General features: G+C 43.5%; 6 protein-coding genes across 6 annotated transcripts; 3 read left to right on the top strand and 3 right to left on the bottom strand.

Moving 5' to 3' along the window:
* Nucleotides 1–1,491: 1,491 nt before the first annotated feature.
* O0I10_006402 (uncharacterized protein) lies at nt 1,492–2,245 on the top strand (the record flags this gene model as incomplete). Its single annotated transcript, XM_058486430.1, has 3 exons — nt 1,492–1,628; nt 1,688–1,836; nt 1,899–2,245. 3 exons carry the CDS (start codon nt 1,492–1,494, stop codon nt 2,243–2,245), a joined length of 633 nt encoding a protein of 210 aa, XP_058342787.1.
* Nucleotides 2,246–2,602: 357 nt separating this feature from the next.
* O0I10_006401 (uncharacterized protein) lies at nt 2,603–7,148 on the bottom strand (the record flags this gene model as incomplete). Its single annotated transcript, XM_058486429.1, has 13 exons — nt 2,603–3,105; nt 3,169–3,914; nt 3,982–4,157; nt 4,225–4,521; nt 4,575–4,697; nt 4,751–5,221; nt 5,280–5,378; nt 5,431–5,607; nt 5,672–5,740; nt 5,800–6,035; nt 6,104–6,901; nt 6,961–7,024; nt 7,083–7,148. 13 exons carry the CDS (start codon nt 7,146–7,148, stop codon nt 2,603–2,605), a joined length of 3,825 nt encoding a protein of 1,274 aa, XP_058342786.1.
* A 165-nt stretch (nt 7,149–7,313) lies between these two features.
* O0I10_006400 (uncharacterized protein) lies at nt 7,314–9,630 on the top strand (the record flags this gene model as incomplete). The annotated part of the gene is made up of 9 exons (XM_058486428.1): nt 7,314–7,472; nt 7,536–7,721; nt 7,784–7,972; nt 8,030–8,177; nt 8,234–8,426; nt 8,492–8,738; nt 8,799–8,861; nt 8,923–8,974; nt 9,035–9,630. 9 exons carry the CDS (start codon nt 7,314–7,316, stop codon nt 9,628–9,630), a joined length of 1,833 nt encoding a protein of 610 aa, XP_058342785.1.
* Nucleotides 9,631–9,949: 319 nt separating this feature from the next.
* On the bottom strand, nt 9,950–11,098 carry O0I10_006399 (uncharacterized protein; the record flags this gene model as incomplete). The annotated part of the gene is made up of 6 exons (XM_058486427.1): nt 9,950–10,035; nt 10,110–10,184; nt 10,262–10,446; nt 10,504–10,600; nt 10,665–10,722; nt 10,790–11,098. The coding sequence occupies 6 exons, from the start codon at nt 11,096–11,098 to the stop codon at nt 9,950–9,952; spliced, it is 810 nt and encodes a 269-aa protein (XP_058342784.1).
* Nucleotides 11,099–11,907: 809 nt separating this feature from the next.
* Nucleotides 11,908–14,222, top strand: O0I10_006398 (uncharacterized protein; the record flags this gene model as incomplete). The annotated part of the gene is made up of 5 exons (XM_058486426.1): nt 11,908–12,179; nt 12,246–12,309; nt 12,385–12,507; nt 12,562–13,422; nt 13,485–14,222. The coding sequence occupies 5 exons, from the start codon at nt 11,908–11,910 to the stop codon at nt 14,220–14,222; spliced, it is 2,058 nt and encodes a 685-aa protein (XP_058342783.1).
* A 281-nt stretch (nt 14,223–14,503) lies between these two features.
* Nucleotides 14,504–16,903, bottom strand: O0I10_006397 (uncharacterized protein; the record flags this gene model as incomplete). The annotated part of the gene is made up of 11 exons (XM_058486425.1): nt 14,504–14,552; nt 14,606–14,750; nt 14,824–15,038; nt 15,108–15,256; nt 15,321–15,437; nt 15,503–15,628; nt 15,687–15,822; nt 15,882–16,026; nt 16,085–16,182; nt 16,241–16,537; nt 16,614–16,903. The coding sequence occupies 11 exons, from the start codon at nt 16,901–16,903 to the stop codon at nt 14,504–14,506; spliced, it is 1,767 nt and encodes a 588-aa protein (XP_058342782.1).
* Nucleotides 16,904–17,185: the final 282 nt, after the last annotated feature.

Genomic DNA, 17,185 nt, shown 5'->3' with positions numbered 1-17,185 from the left:
TCATTTATGCTTGATTATGATCCATATTAATATACTTGGTACTGCCATTACTGTTCTATGGAATGAAGACAGGCTATGTGTGATGTGCATGGGGGGGAAGTGGTGGATATGCACTTTATGTGAAAGGAAGCTCTTGGAATGCTCATGTGATAGGATGGGTTTGGTTGCTATCAATGGCTTAAGGAATCGTGTCATTTGATGTTTTCATTATCTTATCAAGCTACAAGGAGGAGGAGAGAATCATCGATAAGATGTACCAAATAACCAACATGATCTTGTCGATTACGCGACATGAATTTTTAAGCGGCGGCAAAACGCTTACCTCCAGTAAGGTTATGTCTGCAATGTCACGACCCCACTTGCATGGTGCTACTCGGGCTTGGCTTTAATAAATGGACCCCCTTATCATCCCTTACCATGAGATCCAGATACTTCAATCGTGTATACAGAAATCATTGTATATGGAGTTAATGAGTAATCATTTTCAAATAAATGAAGGAATGAATGAAGGAAAGGCTAGGTCGTTGTCATGGTCGAACGCGAATGGTCTCGACGCCACACATATACACAAAGAGAAAAGGATCTACCGGTTGTCCGAGAGCGTGTTTGAATGTCTCATCGTTGTTTGTTTTGTCCCCGATGTGCATGATGCAGTCCATTTCTGCAAAATGTATGCATTCATTCTCTTAAACACGCGAGTGAAGCTTCAAAGCCCACTCTTTCATGTGACATAACCACCCATTCTGATGACTTTTTACAGTGCCAAGGCCTAAAGACGGAAGAGGACCCGGCGATCTTTTCGTCATATAAAAATAGGAATTCGTAAACAATGCAAATCCATTTGTCTTTGTTTTTGTCACTAAAACCTATATGGAATGGTGGATCCAGATACCAACAAGAAAGAGAGAGGAGTCGCAGCTCTCCTCTTTCTTTGCCAAGCCGCTGCTTCTCCAATGACATAATTCAATCCACAATAATAACAACAACAGCAAAATAGCCCATACCATATGGATACCAGCACCCCACCAATCCTTTGTCCACTCAAAACAGCACTCCGTCCCCCAAATTCACCATCACGCCAAGGAATACAACTCACTCGTCGATCCTATTGATAACGTAGCACACACACAATGCTTCTGGTGGTGAATAAATGACAGCTGCAATACTGTGTGTGTGATGCAAATGCTTGGATACGTCGTAATCAATGGTACAACAGTAGTGTTAGTGTACTCTACGAAAGTGGTAAAGTGCGTATAGCAAAATCCGAAGATCAAATGATGCAAAAAAATGTTGAAGGGGATCCGTATACAAGAATAGAAAAATGAGGAATTATTTTTGAAAGGGATGTTCGATTGCATTCGCGGCGAAGATCTTGTGTGATCTTTATGCATATGGGCTCATCAAAACACCGCCCCGCTTTTGTGTATAAATAGGGCATCGTTTTGGAATCCTGACCAAACACCATCCTCAACAACTACTCAATCAATCATCATGAAGTTTACTATTGCTGCTATTGCCTCTGCTCTTCTCACCGTTGTATCGGCTCAAGGCACCCCTGGTGTCCTTCAAGTCACTAACCCTACTCAAAACACCGAATTCACTGCTGGCAGAGTAGCCAACATTACCTGGTAAGTTGAATTGGATCTTCGTCATGATGCGCAAGATATTCATCGTTACATATTATCAGGCAAAATCCCTCTGTTGATAAGGTCCAAATTGAATTGGCCAATGGAGACTCCAACAACCTCAACCATCTTTATGTGATTGCCAATGATGTTGATGCCAAGTCCGGTACTTATGCCTGGCACATTCCTGACAACACCACTGCTGGTACTTGTAAGTAGTCTGAAATTGAACTCTTTACTGCCAATGGATGACTAATTTTTCATTGCTATCAGATGCTCTCATCTTTGGCACTTCTCCCAACGTTGCCTACTCTCCTCAATTCAAGATTGGCGCTGCTGGCTCTGGTGGTGATGACCAACAACAAGAACAAGGTGGTGATCAACAACAGCAAGGTGGTGGCGACCAACAGCAAGGTGGTGATCAACAACAGCAAGGTGGCGACCAACAACAAGAAAATGGTGAACAACAACAAGGCGAAGGAGAAGGAGGCCAAGCACCACAAGAAAATGGCCAAGAAGAGGCAGGCGAAGGACAAGAAGATAGTGTCCCAGCAGCAGCATCAGGAGAAGCCGAAGGAGCAAATGAAAATGACAACCAAGTAACCGAAAACGAAAACTAAATGCAAGGCGAGGCGTACATAAAATGTGTAAACACTCATACCATACCAATCTTATTACAAGTGCTCCTTCACCCTTCCCTTAAGCATGACACTTGTGTAGCGGCTTTGCTTCGCTGTGTATAATAAAGAAAACTTTCCATACAATTGTATTTCGAAAACATAATCGATTTTTGGTTAGGGCTAGGATTGTGTGATCACATTCTGAACGAGATGAGCTTCATGTATCTGAATACAACCCATGTCTTCTACATACACACTTTGAATCAAACCAAAGGATAATGACCCCATCACTACCATTCATTTATGTATACATTGTTCCCGAAAATATGATGAATTTTGCTTTTTGTATATTTACATCTAGTATATAAACGTGTTGGGCCATGCTTCATTGACAAGTGGATTACTCATCAATCCTTTCAAGAAACCACGCCATATGGGACTTTCCGTGACGGTATCAGGCCATGAACCAAAGACACCCAAGCGTATACTCTGATCCATGCCATTGTCTCCTCCACTTCCTCCTCCTTCTTCCTTTTTGATGGCACTACCATGAGTCTGATGAATCATCTGGGGTGCATTTTCATTGTCAACGACCAGCGTTTCGAAAAACTGACGCCCAAACTCATCCACAAATTGTCGTTCCTTGGGTTGGTCGCCACGATCATGCATCAGTACCAAACAATTGCCTGTGAACACACCGAGGGTTTGTCCTTGGAAAAACGATGCATTGGCGGATGCACATTTTTCGAGAAAAGAGGGCACCACATCTTGTAGTAAACAACGTAAAAGATTAAAGCAGGAACCATCCGAATCCATGTCCGTCGTCAAGGGGGTGGTGATAAGGCATGAGCCAAGTTCAGCTAGATATACAAAGGTCTTTATAAGTTGTATGTTGGGTGTATGCATGATGATGATCGTGTTACCTGCACGAACAGCGCCACCACTTTTACCGGCTTCCAGGACTTGTTCCACAATCATGTTGACAAACCAATGAGGACCACCCATATCCAATGCCATTTGGAACATGACCATATCCAAGTAATGTACAATCACACTCTTGGGTGCTTTGCAAGGATCCCACAACGCCACCACATCCGCATCCACATCCCGCATAAACATGGATCGACCGCTCTTGACAATGTAACGGAACATTTCTTGGGCCTTGTGTGCAAGGTTGTCGCATGTGACGCCCGTCGATACAGTCTCCGTGTGATGTTGCTTTTGGTCACTCTTTTCTTCAATGCCAAGCTTATTCTTGATATGGGCTTGCAATTGCGTAACAAGTTCATCCAATGCCATCACAGCTTCTTGACCCTTTTCGGCTACAGAGGCAGGTCGCACCATACGCTCTTGCTTTAATTGTTCAGATAATCCCATCAATGCACCAAGGATGTTGCTGCCACAAATTTGCATCAATGCATGCGGTGGTCGACCTTTCATCAGCAGCTGGTGTAGACACTTTACACCCACGGATGGATTGCGCATCAAGACATCATCGCACAAGTACATGATCGTCACAGGGCACAATGTAAAGTTGAGGAAGCTCTCTTGGAAATAGGAAACAATGCCCATCAGTGTATCTTCCCCAAGATGACCATTCTCGTACACCAAAATGGAACGTGCAAAGAGTGTAGGAGCAGCTTGTAGTAATTGCTGTGGCGTAGAAAACCTGTTTTTTGACAGCATTGTCAGTGCTACTCTTGCTCTATCCCTCTTTCTCGTAGATTGAAACTTACCTTAATAAATCATCGGAAATGCCACCATTGCCCAATAAAGCCGTTTGCCATTCACGTGCAAATTCCTCAATGGTTTCATCGGTTGCATCCACGCCATAAATCAAAGGTCCTTGTGTAAAGAAACGATAAAGGAACCCATCCTCGTTCCTGAATACGCTCGGTATATCGCGATAAAGCTGTTCATCATATCCATGTTATTCATGATCCCAAAGATAGCATCGTTCGGTATATACTACCACTTACATTGAATTTTCTTACAATGAGTACCACCAACGTCCATACTTTTCCAAACTTGCCATAGAGCACGCGAACACCATCCATGTCATCATCAGTGTCGCTTTCACTACTGGATCGATTGTCGACGTCCATTTCGCTGTCGGATGGTTTCCACTCGTTGCAAAATTGCTCCAAGGGTTCAAGTAAGATAAATGGATGATGAAGCTGTCCAATAAGATCAATAGCACATGGACACTTGTTGAGGGCATCGCATATCTTGGCCAGGCCATAAATGTCACGTGAATCTGCCTTGTCTCGTAGCAACTAAAAGTACCGGGATTAGAATCGAGAATACACGAAAATTATTGTTCTCCTACCTCAACAACGAAATCCACAATCTTTTTTGTATGAGCCATGGATACAAAGGCAATATGCAAAAGTTCAGTGATGCCTGTCATCGAAATGGTCTCTCTCAAAGCGTTGATGCGTTGGTCTACGTTCTATCACATTATGTAAATAAAGGTGGCAGTGTCTCTTGTTGGTATCGATTTACCTGTGCGACAACCTCCAAATCGTTGCTCTTGCTAGCATTTTGATTATCATCACCAAAGTCAAGCATCATGGAGTCATCAATGATATCCATTCCTCCATCATCATTTTGCTCGCTCTTGATCTCGGTTGTTTTGGGAACTGTCACCAGTACATCAGCCACGCTATCCTGTACAAGTCCATATTGCTGGCAAACGCGAACGATTTGGGTGAAGATATCCTCACTGGCTACTTGTCGAATGGCTTTGGCAACGGCTGGGGTATTAAAATCGACCGTATTGCTCATGTCGTTGATGAGATTCATGAAATCATCGCCATCATCTTTCTCTGCTTTGCTGTTCCCATTGTTGAGCTGATCGAGTAATTTAGATGCTCCAGGCTCGAACATATCCAATGCTGCAAGTGATGGGCTGCATCCTTTCAATAAACCCGTGAATGACTTGAGTTCTCTTAAGGACGCTTCTAATGGGTTCATCTATCAAACGATGTCAATAGGGATTCTTTTTTTTTGGTGTGTGATCCATCCATCATACCTCAGTCGTATCAGGGTCGTCATTTTCACGTTTCAGGAACGAGTAATGTCGAGATTGGCTTTGCTTCCTCGTATACAATTGCTCGATGATAAAAGGAACCTACCATGTTATTAGTTGTCATGTCATATGGCATAGTGTGTCACCCACATACCTTGACCAATACCATACTTCGCCAAAGAAGACGATTCGCATTGATGGTAATATCCGCTGGTTGAGTCATACCATCATCCCCTTGCATAGTGTGCTGATGGCCCAATTCGGATGCTTCTCGTAAACCCGTCAATGCAGCAAACCAGATCTCCAAATAAAACGATTCATCAAAAGACCCCTAGAAAAGAAATATGGTTGGTACTCTATGTCTATCTATGCCATCCAAATCCCTTTCCACTCACCTTGATGGTTTGCATCTTTGTGAGATAATCAAGGATGTATTCATCGCTTAATCCTGGTCGAATTTGTACCTAAGATGATGCTGTGTCAATCTTACCGCTAACATAGATACCAAAGGGATGATACTTACCAAATGATATAGGAAACCCATTAAGCCTGCACTAGGCAAAGCTCTTGCAGTGCCTTCATCCTCCAATTCCTGATACTTGAGATGCACTGCCATGCGCCGATCCAAATCACGATCCGTCAATCGATTGATCAACAATAGCAACTTTTGAATGTGGGTGTTTTGTGCTACATCGGTGGTGGTTTGTGTGTTTGCTGAAGGGGGTGCCAAGATGGCTTGACAAGTAGCCCATGGTTCCTCTATGATCAACAACATCAATATGAATATCATCACCATGACACAATCTCACTCCACTATGACATCGTACCCGCTTTGCCAGCTTCTCGTTTGTTTTGAGTATTCATGATTTCAAATATCCGTTTGGCACCCTTTTTCTCAACAAGCTCTTCCATGACTTGTGCTGCCAAAATAGCATTTGCTGTTTCGATACGATTGGTGTCTGTGGTTGTTCCTTGAGTCGAATCACGTGCTGTATGACCATCTGTACTAGCGGCTGAAGCCTCAAAACTGGTGGGTGGTTCGGCTGCTGCAAATGATTCCAAATCAAGGGTAGCATCAGGGTCGAATGTGCCTGATGGTTGTGATAAAGGAAAATTGAATGGGTATGAAGATGATGTTTGTGTATTGTTGAATTGCTGTGATGATGATGGTAGTGGCGATCCTGATCCTGCTGCTGCTTCATCGGATGCTACGATGGTCGTGTCTTGCTTATTGCGAAGGATATCACGAGCGTAATAATCATAATACAAGCCGACTGCCACAAGCCGTGATAACATGATGAATACGTTGCATAGTAACCGTGGCCATGGTTGCTGGTCTTTTTGTTGTAATAGATCAGAAATCACTTGGTCGGTATCAATGACAGATAACAATGTTGGAAGGCACTTTAAAAGATGCGACCATTGATGTGGATTGCGGATAGCTGTTGTATCGACAAACTTGACAAGGCATGAAAGAAAAGTGATGGGAGGGATCAAGCACTCTTGTTGATTCAACGTCAATGGATAATGCTGTTCGTCGTCCCCCGTGGCAGCATAGGCAATGTAGCGTTCTAATAATGGCTCGGCTACGCGTGTTTGTGCAAAGAATCGACCCAGTAAGAGCTCTACACACATCCATCGCATGTTAGCATTCATATGGATAGATAATAGAATGTGTAACTACCACAAAGTTCAGTGCTAATATCGCCATCGACCTGATCCTTGTAATCTCGTACAGGTTCTGCCCACTAGGTTGGAATGAGTGAAAAGGAGATCGGGTGGGTAGACATTGCTACGGCTACTCACTTCTCGACACGTGTATCCATGGATATAAGCGTAACGAAGGACCGACTCTAAAGCACTCGGTGACATTATGCAAGAGAGCGTGTGTTTGTAAAAGAAAGATAACCAAAGCGAACAACGACTGACATTGGAGGAGGTCAAAAGCAGAGGAGCCCCAAAACTCAGAACTCATCTTTTGCTGCTGCTCAATACACTCAGCTGTCTCTCTCTCTCTCTCTTTACCTTTTACACATTATGGTTGCCGAGGTAGCAGTGAACAGCACAGCCAGCCAATCTCCAGCAACCGATTCGACGGCTGTATCGAACAACACACAAAAGAAAGTCAAGTCTCGACAACGTGGACGAAAGAAATCGAAAAAGCAACGTGCACAAGAAGATGCCAAACGACGTGAGGTGAGAATACATGGCTTCTTTATTGCATCCAAGGCTCCCAATTAACACTGATCTTGTCTATAGGAACTCGGCTTCAAAGATACAAAGGACGATTCACTCGACAATGTGGAGATCGAATATGTCACGCAGCCTGTCGACACGGACGCTCTGAAAAACATGCAAGGGATGCAAGGTGTGGACGAAGACATCCTCGCCCAAATGTCTCAAGTATTTCAATACTATCAGATCAATAATCGTGATGAGGATGAGGTACTTTTTTATATCATCCAAAGGGGGGATGACATGATTCAACTCATACTTTTTGTGTTTAGGATAATGAGCCCAAGGTTAAGATCGACGAGGGAACTGAAGAAGATGCAGGCGCGGGCGATGAGGAGAATGAGGATGAAGAAGATATGGAGGATTCGGATCAGCCATTGTCCAAGAAGAAGTTGAAGAAGTTACAGCGATTGACAGTAGCCGAGTTAAAACAATTGGTCAAAAAGCCTGAAGTTGTAGAGGTAAATTTCGATTCAAGTTGTGTGATGATCATTTAATGCTGATATTTGTTTATTTAGTGGTGGGATGTGACAGCATCAGATCCAAAGTTACTCGTCAACTTGAAATCATACCGCAACACAGTACCTGTTCCAGCACATTGGAGTCAAAAACGCAAATACCTTCAAGGCAAACGTGGTATCGAGAAACCTCCATGGGAATTGCCTGGTAAGTTTTGATTTGATAAAAGGGAGCTTGGGATTGACCCTCTTTTCTCGCTATAGATTTCATCAAGGATACTGGTATCATGGAGATGCGTGATGCTGTCAAGGAAAAAGAAGATTCCATGAAGTTGAAAACCAAGACTCGAGAGCGTGTGGCACCCAAGATGGGCAAGCTGGACATTGACTATCAAAAGCTACACGATGCTTTCTTCCGTTTCCAAACAAAGCCAAAATTCACCATCCATGGCGAACTGTGAGTATAACGGCTGTCAAAAAAAGTATCCAAGGTGACTGATGGAAATCACGTTTCATATATAGATACTATGAAGGCAAGGAATTTGAAACCAAGCTCAAGGAAAAGAAGCCTGGTCAATTATCCGAAGAGCTCAAAAGCGCATTGAACATGCCACCCTTGGCACCACCACCATGGCTCATCAATATGCAACGTTATGGTCCTCCCCCAAGTTATCCCAATCTTACTATCCCTGGTCTCAATTCACCCATTCCTGATGGCGCACAATGGGGTTATCATCCTGGTGGTTGGGGTAGACCTCCTGTAGACGAGGTACGTCAATCCATTCACCTACCTTGATCTTCTTGTACTAATGGATGATTCCGATAATAGTTTAATCGACCTTTGTATGGTGATGTGTTTGGTGTCACACAAAAGGAAGTGGTTCCACCTGAGGTATGTTATTCGTTATCTAATGGATGGAAGAAGAAAGAGGCTGATGGGTCTTTTGAATTAGATCATTGAACCGGTTGACAAGAATCTTTGGGGTGAATTAGAATCTGAAGAAGGTTAGTAGACAAAAGTGATATCCAAAGGGTCTCTCCATTGACTCATATCTTTTGTATTAGAATTCGAAGAAGAGGAAGAGGAAGAGGAGGAGGAATCTGAAGCTGAGGAAGAGGAAGAGGAAGCCGAAGCTGCACCTGAGGAAGAACAAGCACAGCCTACTGAGGAAGCTATGAAGGATGGATTGGTGACGCCTTCGGGTATGGCATCCGTTGCATCAGGCTTGGAGACACCCGATTTTATTGAATTGCGCAAGGATGTGAGGAGACAACAGGAGGAGGATGAACAGCCTCGTCAATTGTATCAAGTACTTCCAGAGGTGCAAAAGAACATTAGTGGTTTCATGGGATCTCAGCATGGATACGATCTATCAACGGTTGAAAAAGGAGCCGAAGCGGCGTCATCGACTGCAAGGAGCTCTAAGCGTAAAATGGGTGGCAATGTGGATGTCGCTATCGATCCTAGCGAGTTGGAAGCCGGTTTGGATGAATCTACCTTGCGTGCTAAATACGATGCACAAATGCGATCAAAGTTACCAGCAGGCGCAGGTGGTGAAGACTTGTCGGATATGTACGTTGAACACGCAAATCGACAAGCTAAAAAGCTCAAGACTGCTCAAGAGAACAAAAAGGACAAGAGAAAGGAATTCAAGTTCTAAAATACATCTTTTGAAAATAAAACTCGTTGTTTTTCGTTGTTGAATCCTTTTCAAGCGTTGTTAGATGTATAAACGTGGCTGGATCTTGAAGGAATTATAATCACGTAGAAGATGAAGCAAGGTATATATTATTGATGCGATTGCATACACTGATCTATGTGCGCGTACGGCGTCTACCGCTTTTAAAGAAGGAAATCTACGAGCGTGGCAACATTCAAACAAGAAACTATTTTGGTCTCCAAATGGAAGTAGCTGTAGAGTACATAGCAATCATCAATATGGATCTGAATAAAGATACAGTATATAGGTCTGCAAATATTTACCTGATATGATCATAAGCGCTAAGAGCCAAAGGCTCCATTGAATCCGAGCACTTTTCGCTTTCCAAGCCATTAGCGCACACTCCTACAAAAAAAAGTACCGTTCATGTTGACATTCATTTATACGTAAACGATCCTTTGGACAACGTGTATACTTACGCGTGAAGCTGTCTGATTGAATCCAATACTCTTGACCGGGATGCACAAAATCAGGAGATGAAATGTGAGGACCACCTATAGAAAAAACGGCACGTATTGTGAGCCATCACACACCATCGCACATCCATTGCTATTAGGCATAATAAAGCTACCATCCAGCTTGTTAATGAGCCTTGTTACAGGCACCTTGGTACTGAGAACGTATTCTGCAAAAGCCTTGTTACCAATGCGAGGGCCACCCTGAGTATACAGCCTTAATTTCTCAGCTGGCACTCCACGCTGAAAAAGATCCATGGCACAAAACATGGATGAAGCACCACCAAGTGAGTGTCTGTTGCTATGTGAGCAAGCATACATATATGGCACTTTTTTTTTGTTGCCAGGCAACACTTACCCGGTGGTAGCGATGGTATAATCGGGATACTTTTCCGCTTGATCCAATACAACCGCTGTGAGATCATTGGCCACTTCCATATAGTTTTCATAAAAGCCTATGTATTGACGAGGTGGTTAGCTGTGTGTGGGCCATACAAACTATCAGGAGAGACTACACACCTTTGTGGACTTGTGCACCTTTCATTGCAGGATATGGTATTTGAAGAGCACCCAAGTCCTACAATAGAGTATCATTCATTGTCAAACATTGTGTATGTATCCCTCTTTTATATTAGCCAACTCACTGCTATCCAACCTCTGAGTGTGAATGTGCCTTGAAAGACGGCTACCACTTCTTTACGTTTGTCGTCCCTGATCACCATAGCGTTGGTGTCATAAAAGCTTGACTTGAATGTTTTTATCAAGGTGATGCCATCAAAGACATCACAAATTGGACAACTCGTCAAGTCACCATCAAGAATGACGGATGAGCAATATGTCGAGTACGCCAATAGCAGATAGTGCTTTTGGATGGACATTTCTTCGGGGGAAGCTTGATGCACGCTACTATCATCATTGATTCGTTTTTGGCGAGGAGTTGTTGTATCAGCCATAATAGCGGTAATGGCTATCATTAGCATTGCCAGGATGGAAGCAATGGTGATTTTCATTGTTCGAATGTGTATATAGGGGATGTATGCAACAAATGAGAAAGAAGTGAATGGTTGATTCCGGCACTCTTATTTATGTCGATACATGAAACCTTGTGAAAACATTGGCGTAAGCATTGGGCATCAAGAAGCACTCCTCTTCACATGTAAGGATACTGAATGCGTTAACATTTTTGATCCTTGGCGATTATGTATGTACGTTGGTATTCATTCATAAATAATTCACGATCCACTCGCCCCTTTTTCATCCTTCTCATTCTCCTGACAACGGACTTCTCATTGTGTTTTGGGAGCAATTGGGGCAATCTAGAAGCTCACTATCATCAACACCACTCCAGAGATAGATGACTTGTCGTTGTCAAAATCAACATCAGATAGCCAAGTGCACATCATAAATGACAGGCTGTGTCACAACCAAATGGTGGCACAACATTGATAATCGACATCATGTATATCATTGAAGGATATCTGCTACAGCAAAGAGCGTGTACAAGAGCCGGCCCAAAGTAGAAATGGATTATGTGATGATATATTTAAAGGCAATGCAATCTCCCGGTTTGCTATCTGTCAGCGTAGAGTCACTCTCGTTCTCTGAGTAGAAATATTGCCCCACAATTTTTCCGTAAAAAGGTACTCCCGGTGATTTGTATAAGGTAAGCATAATTCCAGCATAAATGGATCCTTTATAACCCAAGCTTCCCTTTCTCTTTTCCCCTCTTCTCCAACCACGAAACACACACGCGCTTCCATCCATGTCACCCACTCAATTTCCTCGTCACCTTAAACCCATTGAACCTCAAGGCAGCTATCTGCTAGAACAAGAACGCAAGCGGGCTTCTTTTGATCCAAAGGATGTCACTCTCACTTTATATGGTCAAGACTATCTTCAAAAGCGTGAACGTATTCTCAACATTATCCAAAATGACCCTATTCTCGGCGACAAATCCCATCGCTATTACACGGGTCGCGATGTCCGATTCAAAAAGGCATTGGCCGCGGCGAATCGTTTGGTAGAGCTCACTAGGTATATACACTATGCAAGGGAGATTCAATAAGCGACGACATGGGTTGACACTTTTTGGTAATGTAGAATTCACCAATGGACTCCCGAGGAACTTGCTATTGCCGATTTTCTGTTTGACGAATCAGGACCTGTAAGTAGTAGTAGCCATGGCAACAGTGGAGAAGGGTGTGTTGTGCTGACACAATAGGGTCTATGCTACCACTAGTTTCGGTTACACCGATCCATGTTCCAACCCACGATTGAGAATCAAGGCACTGAGGAACAAAAGAAAAAGTATTTGGAGCCTGCAAAGCGATATGAGATCATTGGTTGCTATGCACAAACCGAGGCAAGTTTGCATGGATACAAAAGGGAGAATATATATCTAAATTGATAATAATAGCTTGGCCATGGATCGAATGTGCGTGGATTGGAGACAACAGCAACCTATGATGTAGCAACGCAAACATTTGTGATTCATTCGCCTACATTGACAGCCTCCAAATGGTGGATTGGTGGATTGGGTGTGGCAGCAACGCATGCGATGGTGATGGCACGTCTTATTAGCAACGGCAAAGATTACGGACCCCATCCTTTCATTGTCCAAATCCGTGATTTGAAAACCCATCATCCGGTTCCTGGTGTCACAGTCGGTGATATTGGTCCCAAGTTTGGTTTCAATACGGTCGATAATGGCTTTATCCTCTTTGATCGCGTGCGTGTTCCTCACGATGCTATGATGGCCCGCTTCTCAAAGATCGACAAGGCGACTGGCAACTATATCCAACCTCCCAATTCCAAGTTATCCTATGGTACAATGGTCTTTGTACGTGCCAACATTGTCCTCGAGTCACGTTTGGTGCTTGCACGTGCCGCTACAGTGGCTATCCGATACTCGGCCGTTCGTGCACAATTTGTGGATGAAGCCAATCCCAAAAAGGTGGACTCCAAGACGGTCGAAACTCCCGTATTGGATTATAGAATGCAACAATATCGCTTATTCCCCATCATTGCACAGGCCTATGCTTGTCACTTTACCGCTATCGAGATGCATCGCATGTATTACGAGAACCAAGAAAAGATGGCTCAAGGCGACTTTTCGAACCTTGCTGATTTACACGCTTCCTCCTCCGGATTGAAAAGTTTGACAACGACACTTGGTGTTGCTGGTATTGAAGAATGCCGACGTGCATGCGGTGGTCATGGTTATTCTCTATTCTCTGGCCTTGGTCAATTCTATCAAGATTATTTGCCCAAGGTTACGGTAAGTGCTCTATAATAACATCCCCTTTTATCCTAGATGCTTATATCTTTTATTATGTATAGTGGGAAGGTGATAACTACTTGCTGACACAACAAACGACCCGCTATCTATGCAAGACATTCCGTGCAGTGCGTGCTAGTGGCAAGGCTGACAACTTCTCATCCCAATACATGCTCGAATACCTTGGCAATCCAAATGCACGTTGTCCTATCACTGATAAGGCCGATTTATCGAACCCTGAGATCCTTCTTTCAGCATTCAAATTCCGTGCCGCCTTTTTGGTGGACAAGGCAGTGCATGCGATTGATGTGGAACAGCGTTCATGGAACGACATGCTTGTAGAAATCTATCGTATTTCACGTGCTCACTGCCAACTCATGATGGTCTCCAACTTTATAAATGCCGTCTTTGCTCCCAATTACAAGCATCCTGTTTTGCAAAAGGTGGCTATCCTCTTTTCATTGTCGGCACTCGAGCAAGAAATGGCCGACTTTTTGGCATCGGGTTATGTGTCGCCTCAGCAATCCTTGCTGGTCAAGGAAAAACTGATCCAAGTCCTCAAGGATATTCGCCCTGAAGTCGTCTCCCTTGTGGATGCTTTTGATTTCCCTGATTTTGTACTCCAGTCCGCATTGGGTGCCAAGGATGGCCGTGCTTATGAACGCATGACTCAAATGGCTGAGCTGGAACCACTCAATCAAACACCCGTTGCTGATGGCTACGATGATTATATTCGTCCTCTCATTCACGCTGGCAAAAATGCTTGGAAACTTGACGAGGATGGTGTCGCACGTCTATAGATTGTTGTTGTATAAAAAGTTTAATGTATAATACTATATGCCATTTGTTCGATATACAAGGGAGTGTGGTTTATTCCAAAGTTTAAAACAAAAGGGAAAAAGAAAACGTCTTATGTACGAATGTGAATAAAGCCCAATCATTGTGTACGTGTATTGATGTGCTTGTTGAGGAGTAAGAGAGCAAAGGGTGGCGAAGGGTGGATCATCTCTGTACAAAGGCGGGGAGAGAATAGCAAAGGCCTGGTGTGTATGCGTGGTGGTCGTGGTAAATGAATAAGATGTTATACAAGGATGGCGTCTTCCTTGTCGATTCCATCATCAACGCCCCAACTATTCAATCATGTAAGTACACTGCCAAATCCCTTCTCTTTTGTAAAACTTACATTCGAACGGTCTTGTCATCGCTGGCTGAAGCAAACATAGGAGGGCCTACTGGACACCAGCTTGTGCAGTTAACAATGCCTGTATGACCTTCAAGCACCTCTAGTAACGTTTGGTAGTCTCGACTCCAAATGTAGACGCAATTGTCTAAGAAAAACGCCACGTGTCAATCGTCATCATCATCATCATCCTCACGACATGGACCTGTATTCCTTTTTACCTTCACTTCCACTGATAATGAAGGATTCATCATCACCACCAAACGTTGAACGAATAACAAAGGACTTTTGTTTCTGGCCAATGTATTTCCGGATAAGCTGGCGTTCCTCAAGATCCCACAAATGAAGTTCTTGCGTCTCTGTGATGTTGGTCAAGGCATATCGGCCATCCTGAGTAATACTGAGAGAAGTGATGGTGCCGCTTTCTTCAATTTTGCTATATGCCATATAGCCATATGAGTATATCCCCTTTCATGCTGCGTGATTCCATCCAAACCTTACTTACCCAACGTCATTTAACCTAAAGTTTTCAATGTTGTAAATCTCAATGGCCTGGTCATAGGTCATGGTCACCAGTCGCTTGCCATCCTTGGTGACTTTCATTTCCATTGTACGTGGTGTTTGCCATCGGCTCTTGATCTCACCATCAATATTCTATCACAACGGCAGTGAGCACTTTTTTCCCCTGCAAGATGCAAGAGATAAGGAATACACGTACCCATAAACATATGCACTTGTCGCATCCACTCGATATAAAATGCTCTCCATCAGGTAACCACACGCAGCCTGTTACTTGATCCTTGTGCTCATCGTAGGTATGTAGCTTTTCCCCACTCTATTGATGATGATGGTCATGAATCAATCAAGGGAATCTCATCAGATGCAGCATTTTCCTCTTACCATGGGATCCCACAAATAAAAGCAATTCTTTTCGGTGCCACACACAAGTAACTTTGAATCATCGGGCGACCATGCAGAATAAGAAGCGGCATCTTGTCCAGAAAGCACTTGGACCTTTTCAAATGTCTATCGTGTCACATTAGCCATCCCTTTCTCTTTCTTCCGTTTTCATGCCATTACTTGCCTCCAAATCCCAAATAATACAAGTCTTATCTTTTGATGCTGAAGACAAATAGCGTCCATTATGCGAAAATGATACATGCCACACCTCATCTTCATGTCCTTCCAGTACACGTATAGTCGTTGATGGGAAATGGGTTCTATATTTTACCATTCATCAGAAAAAAAGTGGGGGAAAGATAAGCTTTCTCTCTCTTACTTGTCACAAAGATGATTTTCAAACAGGGAATACTCGGCAACGCTGTTACTGTGATACAAGCAATGACGTTGTTGATATTCGAATGCTTGGTTGATAAGTGTCAATAGTCGTTCCTTTGGTATCATGGTCGATGGTGGAATGTATTCTTTAGAGTAGGACATGACATTAGCATGAATTGTATCCAGCTGCTATCAAATCCTTACCTTGCAGATCCACGAGGAGTTGTTGTCGTGACGATCCATCCACGCCATCCCATTGTGCTTGTGCTCGAACATCTTGAACGGATGAACAAAATATTAAACTAAACGTCCTTGTTGAGTATACATCATTCATTGTCTCAATCCCGTCCCCTTACATACCTTGACAAATGATGTAAACGATCAATACTTTGACCCAGGGGTGTCAATTCATTCCGTAATACATGCAAGGCCTTCATGGTTTTTTGAGCCTCGAGCAATTCCAGAAACTTTTGCTGTCGGATCAAAAATTGAGCTTGTAAGATATTCATGGTCGCTGGATCATCACTTCCTGGGAGCATTGTCAATAGACTTTCAGCCAACGACCAGTCGCCTGCAAGGATAGCTGCACGGAAGCGAGTAACGGTATCGGATTCGAGTGCAATGCCAGAGTCTTGTTCAAGGGTTTTGGCTGCATTTCTAGAGAAAGAGAAAGAGAGATAATGCATGAGACGAAGAGGCGCAGCATGACACACACACACACACGACTACTTACTGATATCCGAGATCATTCAGTGATTGTAATATCAGGCGAATAAGTTCTTGCTTATTGACTCGTCCAAGCATTTCTGGTTCATTGTTGTTGTTGTGTATAGATCCATTCCCTTGTTGTGATATAGCTTTGTTGTTGTTGTTGTTATTGCCACTGCCACCACCATTATTACTACTACTACTACTACTATTGCTGCTATCGCTGTTGTCGTTGTTGTTGTTGGTAGTAGTAGTGCCGTTATGCTGCTGAGTGGCAGAGGAAGAAAGAGTTGTGGAAGCGTTTGTAATTTGCATTGAGGAGGAGGAAGAAGAGGAAGAACAAGGAGAATGGGTATAGTCCAGACGAGCTCGTTTTCGCCTTGGTCTGTTATCGGGTAAGGAGGAAGACGGACGAGATGACGATTGAGCAGCTGACGGGTCGGCTGCGGGTGGTGGCGATAACGAATCCCTGTTCGTGTTGGGCGTCTTGAAATTGGGTTCCAGTGGATAAACGAATGAGAATCTGCAACAGGTCCTGAATGCAGATTCAAAAAGTGTCAATCAAGTGGTGGGTGTTGTATAAGCGTATGAATGTAT

This window comes from Lichtheimia ornata (genome assembly GCF_029851405.1).
Source record: "Lichtheimia ornata isolate CBS 291.66 chromosome Unknown scaffold00028, whole genome shotgun sequence".
In the NCBI taxonomy this organism is placed as follows: domain Eukaryota; kingdom Fungi; phylum Mucoromycota; class Mucoromycetes; order Mucorales; family Lichtheimiaceae; genus Lichtheimia; species Lichtheimia ornata.
This window is presented reverse-complemented; position numbering and strand designations above follow the sequence as displayed.